This window comes from Bufo gargarizans, chromosome 9, assembly GCF_014858855.1.
Source record: "Bufo gargarizans isolate SCDJY-AF-19 chromosome 9, ASM1485885v1, whole genome shotgun sequence".
NCBI lineage: Eukaryota > Metazoa > Chordata > Amphibia > Anura > Bufonidae > Bufo > Bufo gargarizans.
Window position 1 is genome coordinate 103,188,564 of NC_058088.1, and position 17,347 is coordinate 103,205,910.

Here is a 17,347-nt window from a genome sequence, read left to right on the forward strand (position 1 = left end):
TCAGATATTCCTGCGAGAATAACAGACCGCACAAGGGTGCCATATCGCTTTTCTGAAAGAGTCCTCATTCTGGATACGGCAGCTGAACCATATGAAATTGTCTTCTCCTTGGGGGCTACATGGCAGGCTCAGGAGGGCTGCATGCACTTGGGCATCACTGGTCCAGTCTCTTCATCCAAGTTGCAAACTTTTGCATTGTACAGCACACATGTTCAATATTTTTTTGCCCATTGAAATGAATGGGTGCGCATCCAATCCACAACAAATGTGGATCGGATAGGGACAGAAACTACGGTCATGTGCATGAGGCCCAAGACAGATTTGCCAGAGAATTCTGAGAGACTGTTCGTTTTGGGAAGAGAGGAAAAGCGTGGGTAACTGTAGAACAAGGTGTATTTCTCTGATTAGAGATATTACAAAGTTTCTTATTTTCATACTATTGATTTATGCAACGTTGTATGAAAAGTTACTGAAAATAGTACACATTGATCAATGTATGGTTCGCTTGGGTCTGGCGCAGGGGCCCCCATTGACTAGCGGCTTTGTTTAGTGCTGTGGCTCCAATCAGTGTTTATTGAGACTCTGGCCCTAGTGGGGCAGATAAACAATAAACCTTGACTGAGGGTCCAGGGGTAATTCCTCACCTATTACACATTGATGGCTTATCTTAAAGGGGTTGGGCACTTTCTGGCTACTTATGCCCAATGTGTATGTAACATGGCTATATGGAAATTGCTAATATAGATTTTGGTGATATTCTGTGCGATTTTGCTATATAAGTCATGCCCCCTTGTTGGGCAAATCTGTGCTGTCCATAAGATGGAGGGTCATGTGACCAGGCAAATTACCTCCATGTGATGTCTCTTGCTTTCAAATACACTGCATCTGCACTAAACTCTCAAAAGTACTGGTGCAGATGGCAGGTACAGTGTATCTGAGCAGAGGAGACATCACATGGAAGTAATTTGCCTGGTCACATGACCCTCCATCAGCCGCCATTTTATGGACAATACCTATGTGTGGACAGCTCAAAAGACTTGGCAAACATGGAAATATAGAAAATGGTGCAGACTTTCAACAAAGACTATCAGTAAGTGCCATATAATCATCTTACAAACACATTGGTCAACAGTAACGAGGCAGTGGCCAACCCCTTTAAGGATATCAAAACTGTATAATTAGTGGTGTAAGAGTATTGCATTCTGTAAAGGACTTCTCAACTGGTCATAGATGGAAGTCTGCCCGATCAATCATTAACTTCAGTATTTTGCAGTCAAAAATATCTTCATTGATGGGAATAACTTGCTACCACGAATGTAACTGCTGGGTTATTCCCCCATTCTGCTCATGTATTTCAGTTCCTTCAGGGTATTTATTCATACTGATTTATTGTTAGCTTTTACTCCTATGCTTTTAGATGAGGTTGAGGACCTACGCCTCCCCCGCACCCTCCTACGGTTATGGCAACCACTACTAAAAGTCTTACACTCCCAGACATTCACTCAGGAACTACTGGAGAAAATGTTTGCTGGCGTGGGAAATTACAAGAAGGCACAGGTCCGGGAGCACTACCTAATCTGCTGGATTGCTGAAATTTTAACAGCAAATTACAGAGCAGGTATGTGTAGGGTTTAATTTTTTTTTTGTGGGGGGGCAGCTATTTTACTGAGGCTACTTTCACGTTCGCGTTTGGTCATGGATCTACACAGATGGCTCCGTTCAGATAATACAAACGTCTGCATCCGTTCAGAACAGATCAGTTTGTATTATCTTTAGCATAGCCAAGACAGATCTGTCTTTTACACCGTTGAAAGTCAATAGAGGACTGAACCTTTTTCTATCGTCATAGAAAACTGATCCGTCCTCATTGACTTACATTGTGTGTCAGAACGGATCCGTTTGGCTCAGTTTCGTCAGACGGACACCAGATTGCTGCAAGCAGCGTTTTGCTGTCCGTCTGCAAAGCGGAATGGAGACGGAATGGAGGCAAACTGAGGAAAACTGATGCATTCTGAGCGTATCCTTTTAAATTCAGAATGCATTAGGGAAAAACTGATCCGTTTTAGACTGCTTGTGAGAGCCCTGAACGGATCTCGCAAACGTAAAGCCAAAACACTAGTGTGAAAGTAGATTAAAGCGTACCACATGTAGTGAGATGATGTATCAAGACCTTTGGTTGTTGACCTTACCTGTTCTCGGCTCTGGAAAAGGGAGTGTGGATTGCAGTGACAAGTTGAACTAAAGGTAAGCGTCTGAACATTGCCGCTGCAGCCACATACACTGGAATCTTCCCTTACCCTATCTGACACTTTGGGAGGGGGGTGGAGGGAGAGTTTATCATTCGCCCCACAATAGTTTTCTGGCAGTAAAAAGTTACCAACTGTATGTTGGCAACTTTTTAATTGTTACTTATGCAACATTTATTGCGCAAGTGGCATTTTTTTCCACAGCTCTCACCACTTTCCCAAAAAGGAGGAGGGTTGGGACCAGTGGGCCCTGCACATTTCTTTTGCGCCAGTTTTCTGTCATAAAAGAAGACATGCATGAGCTGCTGGGATGTACCTAATTTATGACTAGGATGTACCTAATTTATAAATCAGGCCCTTTATCTTCAAATGCAGAGCCATATTACAGCAGCCTGCCACAGATGATGGGGATTCGTATGGAGATCAATGGTAGTTGCAGTGTTGTGTTCACACTTAGAATCAAAAATATAATTCCGGTTTCATTTTCTTCAGATAAAAAATACATGGTCGGGTCTCGTAACCAGACCCATGTGAAAAGCAAATGGAAGTTCTTTTCTCACAGTGTGTCTTTACAATGGAAAAAGCTGATGCAGAAGTGCCTTGAATTTCCATGCCAGATGACCCCACAAGTTCTACAGCTGTAAGTAGCAATTGCACTGAAGTGTTTTATTGATGCAAAACTGCTGACAGACACAGGCAGGGGGCAGGAGGTGATACTGTCTGTCTCTGCTTTTGATCGATGGAATGCCTTAAAAGAAACTTTAAAGGGATTGTCTCACTTCAGCTAGTTGCATTGATCCTGTAGAGAAAGTTAATACAAGGGACTTACTAATGTATTGTTGTTGTCCATATTGCTTCCTTTGCCGTGTAGTGGAGGACCTATCTAAGATATCCTAATCCACCCTTTCTCTCATGGGTCGTTGGGTTGATAAATCTTCACCTGTGCAGTCTGCACCATCTCAGGGAGGCCACTCCAGGGCAGGACACCATTCCTCCTCTGATGCCTTGGCATCCCCTCCCCCTGATGGTTCCCAATCACAGGTTTCCTTCCTCCTGGGAGAAGCTATGTTGGAGGGTGAGTTTGCCGACTCAGATGTGGATCCGGAACAGTCTTCCCAAATTTCGTCCATGGTAGATAGTCCGGGATACCTTTCCCTCCACCAGCGACCAAGACTTTCCCCTTGCACAGGACTTCTCTGTGGTTGTTGCCAAATCGTAGGACCAGCCAGGTCTGCGCTTTCTGATCCCAAAGCGACTGGACCTACTCTATCCCTTTCCCACTGAGTGCGTGGTGAAATGGTCCTCTCCTCCGAAGGTGGATGATGGATCCCCCGGTCGCTCGCCTGGCGAAAAATACGGCTATTCCGGTAGCTGATGGATCCTCTCTCCGTGACCCAGTAGACCATCGCATAGTCTCTCGCCAAGTCTGTATTTTTGGCCAGTGGCTTAGCACTACGGCTCTCAGTTTGAACCAGGACTTGGCGGCGGATCTTCCCCCTCTGAGCTCCAATCCTTCGCAGTGCAAATCTCGCAGGCAGGAAAATATCTCTGCGAGGCGGCCCTGGACGCTGGGGCTATGGTCGCACGCTCCTCGGCCCTAGCGGTATCTCTCCGCCAAGAACTCTGGCTTAAAGTTTGGCCGGCGGATTCCTCCACTAAGCGCTCACTTACAGGCCTTCCTTTTGCCGGTTCCCGGCTAAACTAAATAATTTCGGAAGCGACTGGTGGAAAAAGCACCAATCTTGCACAGCAAAAGACCAAGCGCACATTCCGTCATAGGGCTTCGGCGTCCCGTTTCCATTCCTTTTGCCGATTCTCGGGCACCTGGCCGTCGGCTAACTTGTCTGCCAGACTGCCCACACAGGACCAGCGGAAAAAATGTATTTTAAACCACAACCGGCCTGGCGCCCGCGCACTCAGCCGCCACGTTCCTCGTCCGGCATGCAGTCTTCCGCATGGCTGTGCGCCTCCGCCCTCGCGGGTGAGGGGTCGTCTCCTCCTCTTTCAGGAGACCTGGTGGGCTAACATCTCAGACACATGGGCACTCGAGATCGTAACCTCCGGTGGCTTTCTTCCAGGCGGTTCAATCCCTCCTTGCACGGTGGGTGATAACTCCAGTTCCTCTGGAGGAACGGTTTATGGGTTTCTATTCAAACCGGTTAGTGGTGCCCAAGAAGGACGGCGCTGTCCGCCCCGGTTCTAGATCTCAAGGTTGTAAACCGGTTTCTCAGTGTTCAACGATTCAGAATGGAGTCCCTGCTCTCCGTGGTTGCTTTGTTAGTTCAACGGGAATTCCTAGTGTCCATAGCTATTCAGGACGCCTACTTGCACATCCCCATTGGAGCTGCCCACCAACACTTTCTCAGTTTTGCTATTCAGTCGTGCCCTTACCAGTTTGTCGCCTTGCCCTTTGGCTTGGCGTTAGCTCCGCGGGTATTCACAAAGGTACTCGCTCCCCTCCCTGCCCTTCTGCGATCATGGGGCATTACTCTGCTCCCCTATCTGGATGACATCCTGTTTAAGGCTAGAGTCACTCGCAGAAGTCTTCACTGCGGCCCGCCACACAGATCGTGTTCCTCGGCATGATATTGAATTCGGGCTCGGCGTTGGTTCTCCTCCAGCGCTGGAGTCCGTCAATCCGCAATTGTATGCGGATACTGGGTGCGATGGTAGCCCCCTTCGAGGCAGTTCCTTTCGCTTAGTTTCACACCCGGTTATTCCAACATGCCATTGTTATGGGACAAATCCCCGGATTCTCTGGACCGGCGTATTCACCTGTCTCGGCAGGTACGGTCGGCACTCAGGTGGTGGATAGCACCTGGACACCTGGAGGTGGAGCCTTCAAGGTTGGGGTGAGGTCTTCGCCACACGGACAGTCCAGGGCGTTAGGTCTCCATCGGAGTCCAAATTTCCCATCAATATCTTGGAGCTCCGAGCCATTTATCTGTCCCTTCGACATTGGACCCCTCCTCTGGAGGGCCAACCACTCGGGGTACAGTCAGACAATGCCACTGCGGTGGCCTATATCCACCACCAAGGGGAACCCGCAGCCTTGTGCTGTGATAAAGGAATCAGCAAAGATCTTCTCTCACAGGGTCCGGTCTTCCACCAGCGTTTAGATACGCTACGTTTGACGGTGTGGCTATTGAAACCACCTTTCTGAGGCAGAGGGGTTTCTCTAATAGGGTCATTCGTACGATGATTAAAGCCAGAAAACCCACATTGTCCAAAATCTATTACAGGACCTGGAAGTCCTTCCTGCGTTTCTGTGAGGAACGAGGTCTCCCTCCCAGGCGTTTCTCCCTTCCTACTATTCTTGCATTTCTTCAGTCCGGATTAGAACTAGGACTCGCGCTTAGTTCCTTGAAGGGACAGGTCTCAGCCCTGTCCATATATTTCCAGTGTTCCCTGGCTCTGTTAGGCCCTGTAAAGACATTTCTGCAGGGGGTGGCTCACACAGTGCCTCCTTATCTTCCCCCATTGCATTCTTGGGACTTGAACCTGTTCCTGGACTCTCTCCAGGCCGCTTCGTTCGAGCCTCTGAATGCGGTCTCTCTTCGATTTGCTCTCCTGGAAAGTGGCCTTTTCAATGGCAATCACATCTATCAGGAGGGTTTTGGTACTGGCAGCTCTTTCTTGCAAGGAGCCCTTTCTGGTGTTTCATCAAGATAAAGTGGTGTTCTGCCCAGTGCCTTCCTTTCATCCAAAGGTGGTGTCGGCCTTTCATGTCAACGAGGATATTGTTCTGCCCGCAGCCTTCTCATCCTGAGCTCCATCAGCTTGATTTCGTGCGGGCTTCCGTAAGTTCCTCGCAAGGGGTTGGCGGCCTCCAAGGTGACTATTGCCAGGTGGATTCGGTCAGCTATTGCTGAGGCATACCGCTCCTGGGGCAGGGCCCCACTCCCTGGTATCACAGCCCACTCTACCAGAGCGGTCGGGGCTTCTTGGGCTCACCTTCACCATTCATCTGCGTCTTGATTGTGCAAGGCTGTGACTTGGTCCTCCTTGCACACGTTCACAAAATTTTACCGGGTGCACTCTCTGGCCTCGGCGGATGCTGCTCTGGGCCGCAGGGTCTTGCAGGGCGCAGTGTAGTAACTTCCGCGAGGAAGTTGTTTTCCATGGGGTTCTGGTTTTCCCTCCCCGTGGACTGCTTTAGGACGTCCTACGGTCCTGTGTCCCCCAATGATACGAGTGAGAGAACAAGATTTTTGTGAACTCTCCTGTAAAACCTTTTTCTTGTTTAGTTCATTAGGGGACATAGCACCCACCCAATTTTCTTAGTATGGCATGTAGGGGCGGTTTATTGCCTGTTCTGTTTTGGTCCTACGGTGGTGTGCGGTTCTAGTTTGTTTTTCAGTTTACTTTCTGCTTCTCCTACTGCTAGGGCACAAACTGATATGCTCTCTCTAGGCCGGAGGGGGTATAGCTGGCAGAGGAGTAGCTAACAGTTTTCAGCCTAGTATCGCCTCCTAGTGGCAGCAAACGGCTATATCCATGGTCCTGTGTCCCTCAATGAACTAAGCGAGAAAGAGATTTTACAGGAGAGTTCACAAAAATCTAGTTTTTTTTTTTTTTTTTCTATAATGTGCAAATACGACCACTACCGATGGATGGCAGAGTGGTCATAACCATGGAAACAAGCAGCGTAAAATTAGATGGAAAAATTAATCCAGCCAGCAAAGGAGGCAATATGGACAATCGCCATACATTAAGAGGACCCTTCACCAGTTTTTACTTTATAAAAGCGATGCCTCACACTGTAGCCTATGTTCCATAGATGTCTATTCACACATTTTTTTTTTTCATGGTGCTCCTCTGTTGCGCTGCTGTGCCCCTCGTTCTAGTTAGGTGCTCTATATGCTCATTAATAGCATCGGAACAGGGAGGAGGAGACATCAGCTTTTCTTAGTGGGTGTCTCTTCTATCCGGCTGTGGCGCTGTCCAATCACAGCAGACCGCGTCACAGCCATTGAGATTGGACAGCGCCACAGCCTGATAGAAGAGACGCCCACTAAGAAAAGCTGATGTCTCCTCCTCCCTGTTCCGATGCTATTAATTAGCATATAGGGCGCCTAAACAGAACGAGGGGCACAGCAGCGCAACGGAGGAGCACATTATGAAAAAAAATTGCAATATGACATCTAGGTAACATGGGCTACAGTGTGAAGTAAAAACTGGTGAAAGGTCCTCTTTAGTAAGTGCCTTGACTTAGTATTTATTATGTAAAAAAAGTTATTTGCGGAAGTGACACAACCCCTTTAAATGCTGGCTGCTCCACTATCACAAGTGCAGCAGAAGTGGGCCGGCAGACAGCAGAGGGGAGAGCCTGATGGCGGCAAAAAGGGACATTCTGTTGGTCACACCCTATAGTGTGTATGTGTTGCAATTGCCACTATTTTGTTGGGGAGAGGGGATCTATATAAACTTTTTTTTTTTTTTTTTTTATGTTTTCTTACCTTACCTTTTTTTTTTTTTTTTTTTTTTTTTTTTTTTTTTTGTCACTATTTTAGGATTTTTTCAAATACAAAAAATCACTTGCCATTGGCCACTCAAGAAAAGTTGCTGTGTCTCTGCTCAATCTACATCCAGGATGCAGGTGCTGATGGTTCGATAGACTATAGTGATCAGCCTATCTACACAGTGGAGAGCTTACAGTGGAAAATAAAGCAGGATACTAAAACCAGATCCTTCAAGCACTGGGGAAGATCCCAGCCTGACGAAGAGGAGGAAGAGATGAGTGAGCAAACGGAGGATGAGGAGATGATCACAGAGCCGTACGAGGAATACATTCAGATGATAAACAGGAAGGCCGCGGCTGAGAGGAGAGCAGCGCTAGAGGGCTCTGCCTGGGGGGTCAGCTCAGGTATAAAGTGTATTACACAGGCTTACAGTAAGCGTGACCTGACAGAGGCAGGTTGTGGGTGCATGTATAAAAGCCACAGGACAAACTGCATACATTATAAACCCTTAGAGTACCAGGCGATTTTATTTTTTGTTTTTCTATATAGTCTTATGCGGACTTGTTTTTTCTGGGACAAGATGTCCTTGCTAATTGCACCATTTAACACTGCATATGACATGGTGGGAAGTTGAAAAAAAAATCCAAATGGGATGGATTTGAGAAAAAAAACACAATTCCACCACAGTTGTATGGGTCTTGTTTTTACAGCATTCCCTATGTGGTAACACTTACCTATGTCCTTCATTCTTTGGGTAAGTGCGATTACAGCTATACAACAGTTATATACACATGCGCCTGTGCGATCCGACCGCTCCTGAGGGCAACCACCTCAAAAGTGTCACTGGGCATGTGCAGAGCCCAGTGATGTCGTCTTATCGCTGTTGCCCTCGGGAGCGGTCGGATCGCACAGGCAGTAGGTAGTACTGCGCGGGATTTCAGCCGGACTAACTGAAGATTCCAGGTGCCTGTCTTAAAGGACAGCTTTCACTGTACATATACGGTAGCGGTCATCCAGGGATAAATAGATCTTGGGCTGGTGAACTTTGAAAATCCATGTCCCAGGGTCGTTTGTGAATGGTTCCAAGAAGGAGTCCAGCTAGAACGTGTGAGCTCACGGTCTCTGCCCATTTGGAGCCTAGCTGACAAGCTCCTTTCTGTATAGATCTTTCCGTGAGATTTCAGCAGTATGAGGAGGCGGTACACCAAAAAGAGCTTGTTGGGCTCCTGGTGGGCAGATATTGCATTAACCACTTCCCGACCTCCCATTGACTATAAACATCCTGCGCTTTCGGGTTTATCTCCGATCGGACATTTTAAAACATCTTTTCAGATATTGCAGCTGCACGCTATTCGTGCAGCTGCCGAGCAGCGGGACCACTGTCGGTGACAGCAGGGCACCCCAGAGAGAAGGGTTTGGAATCCCGCGGCCGTTCTTTCCGGCCTTCTGTTCTAAATCTCCGACTTTGCTGCCTACTAGGCCGCAACTTCCAGCCTGGAGTATGGCGGGCGGAGACTGTGCTCAGACGTCCCCCTTCCCCAGGAGCCTGCTGAGCTCCGCCCCAGGTCCTCACTGATTAAAAATAAAAAAATAAAAAACTTGCCTGCCACCTTACTGGCTTCTATGGCTGTGTAATTAAAAATTCACCCGTTCTTGCCTCCTTATCCAGTTGAGGCTGGGGGTTTCAGATTATATGTGACTATAAAAAAAAAAAATTAAAAAGTTACCATGTTGCTATCAAATGCTGAATGTGGTTTGTTGCAACATTAACCCCCTCTAAGGTGTTGCATGTCCGCGCTCCCACATGCGGTTACTGCTGCTGGATACTGTGCATTCCAGTTTTATTGCCCTCTCCCACAGACACAGTAATGCACTACCACTGGATGTAGGACATACTGTTGCGTTACTCCTTTCCACAGGTGGCATATTTGCACCACTGGTTACTGTACATCCTGTTGCATTCCCCATTTGATAGGTGGAATAGTTGCACTACCACTGGTTACTGTACATCCGGTCATATTCCCCTCCTCCCATAGCCAAGAGAGTAATTGCACTACCCACGTATACAGTACATCCCGTTACCCCCTCCTCGGGTGGAGTAATTACCACTGTTTGGCGCACACTCTGTAGCAATGTCCCCTCTTTTAGGTGGCGTAATCGCACTACCACTGCATACTGTACAACTTATTTCATTACCCCCCTCCATAGGCTGCGTAAACGCACTACCTCTGGATACTGTACAACCTGTCGCATTACCTCCCTCCATAGGCGGTGTAATTGCACTACCACGGGATACTGTACAGCCTGTCGCATTACCCCCCTCCATAGGCGGCCTGATTGCAAGACCACTGGATACGGTTCAACCTGTCGCATTACCCCCCTCCATAGGCGGAATAATTGTGCTATCACTGGATAGTATATTCTGCGTTACCTACTCCCACACGAACAGGTGAAGTAATTGCACCACCATTGGATACTATGTCTACTACGCCACAGCACCAGATACTATATTTCCTATCATATTCCTCCTCTTCCATGGGTGGAGTATGCCAAGAGATGGTACCTATTACCCAGTTCTCCACAAGCGGAATATGGGCGCTACCACTGGATACTGCACTTACTACTGCATTATCCCCTTAATTTTTGTTTGTTGGTTTTGAGCGCCAGCATGGCAGTCTCTGTCCTCCCAGGGTGTATCCCCGCAGCACCGCTTTAAGTCCCGGTGGGACTCCACACTACATGGTTGATCATGAGCTCAACACTTTTTCAATAGGTGGTGTATCTGCCCTAGAAGGGAATTGTGGTTACTACCAAGTGAATACTGTATCCACTTCTAGCTCTCCTCCCTTTCAGGTGGCATATTTAGGCTAGCACTCCATACCATTGCTACTACTGTATGTTCTCCTCCACAGGTGGAGTATTTACAATAGCACTAGAGATCGTAGCTACTACTGTAAGGCCTCCTTCCCAGGTGGCATATCTACCCTGGCTTTGGTTGAAAAGGAGGAATATTCTCCTGTTATCTTTTGTAAAAAAAAAAGTTTGAGCCTAAATCACAATTTTCTTGTAAAAAAAATAATTTTATTTTTCATTTTCACAACCAAGTATGATAAATTCTGTGAAACGCCTGTTGGGTCAAGTGCTCACTACACCCCTTAAAAATTCCTTGGGTGGTGTAGTTTACAAAATGTGGTGACTTTTTTGGGGGGGGGGGGGGGGGTTTCACTGTGGGGTTACCTTAGGGTCTCTTTAAACGCAACATGGCACCCAAAGACCATTACAGCAAAACCTGCCATCCAAAAAACATATGGCACTCCTTGCCTTTTGAACTCTGCCGTGTGCCCATTCAGCGCTATACAACCACATATGGAGTGTTTCTGCAAACTGCAGAATCGGGGTAATAAATATTGGTTTGTTTTGTTGTTAACCTATGGTGTATTACAGGAAAACATTGATTAAAATGGGAAATCTGCAAAAAAGTGAAATTTTGAAATTTCATATCTATTTTCTTTAATTCCTGTGGAATAGTTAAAGGGTTAACAACATTTCTACAACCAGTTTTGAATAGTTGAGGGGTGTAGTTTCTAAAATGGGGTCATTTGTGGGTGGTTTCTATTATGTAAGCTACTCAGTGACCTCAGAACTGAACTGGTCCTTAAAGTTGATTTTGGAAATATTCTTAATTCTAAACCTTCTAATGTCCTATAAAAAAAAAAAAAAAAAAAAAAAAAAAAAAATGATTCCAACATATAGTGAGTTTATGAGGTATCACTGTCTTAAAAGCAGAGAGATTCAAATTTAAAAAACTGATTTTTTTTTTTCAAATTTTCGTTAACTTTTGGATTTTATTTATTTTTTGATAAATAAAGATAAAACATTGACTAGAATTTACCATTAACATGAAGTACAATATGTCACGAGAATACATTCTCTGAATGGTTTGGATAAGTAAAAGTGTTCCAAAGTTATTACCACATAAAGTGACACATCAGATTTGCTAAATTAAGCCTGGTCAGGAAGGTGGTAAATGGCCCGGTTATATGCCAATGTCTGATAGGTGCGAGATTCATCTTTGGGACCCACTCCTGTCTCAAGAACGGGACCTGTTGTGTCGAGGCATGACCGGAAAGGTGGCTGTGCATGCGTGGCGCTCTGTTCACTTCGGTGACATCTGTATGCAGTTTGTTTTTGAAATCTGGTGGCAGATCCTCAATAAGGGCAGAGCTGATTATATTGCTTGATCAGATCTGTCAATGGCCTCACCTGCACTAGAAGCATTGGATTTTTTTATAATTTAGCATCAGACTATTCAAATATATTTCTACAGGATTGAGAGCTCTTCTAATTATCCTCACTGTATGTCATAAAGACTGCATTCCTCTGTTTTATTGCAGAATTTGTGAAGTGGGGCGAGTATCCACTAGGAGTAGTCCCTGGGCAGACGGAAGACCCTGGCTGCCTCTTGATTGACAGTTATTCTATGATGTCTGTGCTAGAACAGCAGGACTCTGAGTCCCGGAGCATTCCAATGAGGTGAGCCGGAATTATTAGAAGTCCTTTGTTTTATCTTGACAGATACTATGTTTAACACACTGTGGCTAAATAAGGGGAAATTTGGTCATTCTGAGGTTTTTTTTTTATTGTCCTCATATGCCAATGATGTAACCAGCTTCCCTCCACTTTCCAGACATTTACAGATGTAGCAGAACTCTATCTTTAAAGGGGTATTCCCATCATAATGATCACTATTAAATCTGTTAATTATTTGATAGTGATCAATTTTGTAAATATATTTGATGAACCAATTCCCACCCTTTAGGAGAAAATTCCTCCCCACTTACCGCATTGTCATTCGGTCGGTTACGGCCACCGCTCTTCTCCAGAATCCCTGTGGCCGCACTTGCGCAGAAGACTTCTTCTTTTCTCCCGGCCGGGCCGCTTGCTGTCCTGAACACGCACACCGCCGCGCATGCGCCATGGTGACTTCTTCATGGCCAGAATAGTACAGGGCTACGCACGCCAGCTCTGTACTGTACTGGCCAGGGATAAGTCACTATGGTGCATGCACGGTGGCGTGTGCATTCAGCCCAGCTCGCGGCCCGGCCGGGAGAAGACGTCAATCAAGATGAAGCCCGCCCCCAGCCAGAATACAGGCAAGTATGAAAAGGCGCCATGGGAATACCCCTTTAATGCTACCTGACCACAGATATGCAGCAGAGGCTGGCACACAGGCAGTTTACACCAAAAGGGGAAAGAAGAAAAAATACAGGAGTATTACACTGGCTGATTGTCGGCCAGATCATCACTGACAAGCGTTCGTAGAAACCTTTTGTTAACGATGATTGCCCGATGTTTGCTCGATTGCCAGATCCAGATTGTCAAGCAGGCTTAAAAATAGTTTGCCAGCGGCAGATCATGCTGTCTAATCACTATTTGCTAACTGGTCATTATGGGGACGAGCGATGGCATTAGCGATCACTCCTCCCCATACAGTGGAGGAGATCGCTGCATGTAAGAGCAGCGTTCTCCTCCACTAGCGAGCAGGCGATTGCTGGGAAGGAACGGTTTCTTCCCGACAATTGTCTGATCTTTTAATGTAATACAGCCCGAAGGGTCTGGTATGTTCAATGGGTTTTTAATTGACCTTTTTTAAGTGTTAGCAGTAAGTTACGGATCTTTCAGCTGATGCCAAAGTCAGCCTTAGGCCTCATGCACACGACCGTTGTGTGTGTGTTTTGCTGTCCACAAATTGCTGATCCGCAAAATACGGATGGTGTCCGTGTGCTTTCCGAAATTTGCGGGACGGCACAGACAGCCATTAACATAACTGCCTATTCTTGTCTGCAAAAACGGACAAGAATAGGACAGGTTATTTAAAAAATAATAATTTGCGGCTCTGATGCGGACCGAAACAACGGTCGTGTGCATGAGGCCTTATAATGTGTCAGCAAATTTGTACCTATGAATCTGGCTGACCTGTTGCATGTGCACTTGGCACACTCTGCCGCACCCTCTCCACTTTGATTGACAGGCCCAGGCAGTAAAACATCTTCACGCCCAGTCCTGTCAAAGTGCAGAGGGTATGGCATTGCCAGAGAGCTGAACCTCTAGGTGCAATGGTAATGCCCCTGTTGCTCCTAGAGGCTCATTGGTTTGTTTAAACATCATTTTTGAACATGGGACCAACAGATGCCTTCAGCTGCCAAGTGCACATGTAACCGGTCAGCCAGTGTCATAGGGACAAATCTGCTGACATGTTCTAGAAGTTTATTTTGGAAACCAGAAAAAGTACTGTCGTGACCTGTCTTCAGCTAATATTCTCTGTGCTTCCTGTAAATTTGAAGCAAGTATAGGCTAAAGGTATAACATTCAGTAGTGTGAGCAATTGTATTGGGCTCTGTTCACCTCATTAGTGATGGTACGCGAAACATGTGCCTGGAGAACCTCAATATATGCACACTAAGCGCATCCATGGGCCTCCAGTCAGCTAATGGAGGCCAAAAGAGTGTCATTTTGGCCTCTGCCAGGTTGTTAAGTAATGATGAAGCATAGTAATGTACCATGCCATACAACAGTAAAACAAAACGCACAGTATTTTTTATTACCAATGGTAGTTTATGGCCAATGTATTCCATGGTATGCCAGTACTTGGAATGTGTGGCAGTCTTCTGCTGGAGGTATAGATCAGGAGCTCTCCCCGATGTATATGTCATAAGGAGGTTGAAAATGTGCTGTACTTGCACGTTTATGTACATGTTCAATCCAGCTGCTGACAGAGTATCTCCAGCCACAGCCAGTGATTGCATATTGTTAGGATACGCCGTCGCTAGCACACTGCCAGGTCCCTCTAGGGATGATGAGGGTTGTGAAACTTTGCTCCATGTATTCTGGGATGTTGCTCCCTAATCATGTCCTATCTTTTTTTTTTTTATCTAAAACCCCTTTAAGTTTTTAGCCTGCATGTTATACTTGTTGGCAGCTGCCCTAGAGGGATGGAGGGTGACCATTCCTTGCCTAATTCAACTGGTGAACCCAGCAGTTGCATTAACAAGTGCATGCGCTGTGAAACCGCGTTTCTCCGCAGGCAGAAAGTGAAGTGTAGTCTGCCCCGGAACAGCTAAACCAGTGCAAAGACAAAACTGAATTTCACAAGGCTTACAAAAAAGGGAACTAATAATTGAATCTGGTAACACACTGAATGCAATCGCTGCCACACCGCTGTCTGTTCTGTCACATTAGCCAGATCTCTGTTGTCCGTTCCTAAACACGTATTCATATGTCTGCAGTTCTCCCGCTGTCACTACTGCGGCCAACAAGATGTACTGGAGCCAGGGTGAACTGAATCACATTAAAGCCGGGCTGCGGCTCTTCTGAAGATCTGTATTCGCCTGCAAAGACTCATTCCAACCGGTCGGTGACATCACTTGTGAAAACCTTCATATTGAACTTGGCAAGATTTGTTTTGTTGTTACACCAAGGCCTTTTTTTATTTTTCTTTTTTTCTTTTTTTTTTTTGGTAAGGTTTCATTTTTATGCTTAATTCCTCCCCACACCTTCAGAGTTATTCTTCTGTTCTTAAATATACTTGGTTTTTACTACAGAGCGTGTGTGGTGCACACTTTCATAGTGCCAAATCTGTATATTGGCTGTGACATTGAGTCGTTGCAGTGCCTCATGGAGGTTGTATTCCATGAGGCGCAACAAAGAAACCATTCCAAAATACATCTTCATTAAGTGCTCATGCACACAAACGTATTTTTTTTTTTTTTTTTGTCCATATCCGATGACTTAAAAAAGGGCTGTGGAGTCAAAGCTAGTTTTGGGTGTAATTGGTAGAAAAGTCCTGACTCGGACTCCAGCTTAAAGAAATATTATCTGTTGCTAATATTGTGTAATTTATTAACATTCATGGAAATTTAGAAAAGTTTATAAATTATATTTAATGTTCTATGCATCTAAAGGCGCATTTACATGCATAGACTGAGCAGGCTATGACCAGGAAGGGACCGTTCATTCTCAGTAATTGCCTACTTGTCAGTGGAAGTGAAGAGCTGTACTTACATGCGATGGCTACCGTACAGTATTAGAATGTATTGGCTCTGATGAGCCAAAGTTATTACTTTGCGAAGTCCCAATTTGATTTCTATAGTAGAAAACCATTTCCCAAACTCTGGTTCGGTTCCAAGTTGTACCTTGGAAGGAACATAACCAGAGCTCAGGAAAAAAATTTAAATTATTTTTTTACAATAGAAATAAATGTATAAGTTATTACGCCAAGTTTTTCGAAGTAATAACTTCGGCTCATCGGAGACAAAACATTCGATGTTTTATCCGAAGTCTATCCGCTCATCCCTAGTTACAATGCCTAAAACTGTTCTGTACATGCTCAGTAATGATGACTAGAGGAGGAAGTTTACTGCTGGGCATGGCTGCAGTAATCTCAGAGGAATGCCACCCCTCTGCACTATGATGGTGCCAGGCAGGTGTAATGTTTTCACTGCCTGGCCCTGTCAGTCAAAGTAGAGAGGACATAGCTGGCAGTTGCAGATAGAGCAGAGCCTCTAGGTCAGGGCTGGCCAACCTGAGGCTCTCCAGCTGTTGCAAAACTACAACTTCCAGCATGCCCAGACTACCAACAGCTTTCAGCCTACAGCAGGACATAGTGGGAGTTGTAGTTTTTCAACAGTTGGAGAGCCGCAGGTTGGCCATGCCTGCACTATGTGTAATGACAACGCCCCCGTTGCTCCTATCGGCTCATTTGCATATATTAAAACTTAATTTTTCACAGCAATGCGGGCACATCATATGAACATGGGACCAACACAGATGCCTTCAGCTGCCAAGTGCACATGTAACAGGGCAGCCAGTTTCATAGGTATAAATCTGCTGACAGATGCCCTTTAAATGCATAGTGCATTGCATGTTTACTTACAGGAATTTAGAACATAAAAGGTATTTATTGCAATACAAAGTTTCTGAAATTTTCTAAGTAACATGATGGTGAGAAAAACCCTGATACCATTTTTTAATACAGTAAATTGTAACTGACACACCGGCCATCCATGAAGGCGGTGGAGTCAGACTGGGATCATACAGGAGCCTGAACTTTGGCTTACTGACTCCACAGCCCTGTTTTTTTTTTTAGATATGTTTAAAATAATATTGAAGAAACTATAAAGCGCAATATTTTATCATATTTTGCAGAAATGACACTTTAGACTGCTAGCGGCACATTTAGATGCCAGTCTTAATAAAGACCTGCGCTGGAGTTGATCTGTCAGTCATGTAGGGGCGCTGGCCTCTACATAACTTTGGCAGATTCTCTGCCGCGTCTATATGCAAGACAACTTCCTAGCTGTCTTACATTCAGACCATTTTCTAAAGCAGGGGTAGAAAATGGTAAATCAGACTGGCCTACTGGCCCCTTCAATGCCCACTTTTTTTTTTAGCCCAGGTGTGAGTGGGGGAAAAGTCGCAGATTGCGGCGCAAAGGACCTTTCCACTGCAGTCCGTGCCAGAAATCTGCCTCATATATATGACCCCCTTAATTTCTCACCAAGGAGCAGCCTTGTTAACACTGACAACCGGAATCCAGGTTTTTTGTTTTGTTTTACTTTGGTGCAGAACTGCAGTTGCTCC

At 45.7% G+C, this 17,347-nt stretch overlaps 1 protein-coding gene across 1 annotated transcript in view; it reads left to right on the top strand.

Annotated features, from left to right (window-relative positions):
• The window catches only part of LAS1L (LAS1 like ribosome biogenesis factor), a 47,960-nt gene extending 31,589 nt beyond the window's left edge, over nucleotides 1–16,371 (top strand). The window contains exons 9-13 of the mRNA XM_044268671.1: nucleotides 1,418–1,618; nucleotides 2,739–2,886; nucleotides 7,760–8,112; nucleotides 12,103–12,241; nucleotides 14,995–16,371. Of these exons, the coding sequence (XP_044124606.1) occupies nucleotides 1,418–1,618; nucleotides 2,739–2,886; nucleotides 7,760–8,112; nucleotides 12,103–12,241; nucleotides 14,995–15,082 (929 nt within the window). The 3' untranslated portion in view covers nucleotides 15,083–16,371. The remainder of the gene's footprint in view (nucleotides 1–1,417; nucleotides 1,619–2,738; nucleotides 2,887–7,759; nucleotides 8,113–12,102; nucleotides 12,242–14,994) is intronic.
• The last annotated feature ends 976 nt before the right edge of the window (nucleotides 16,372–17,347 follow it).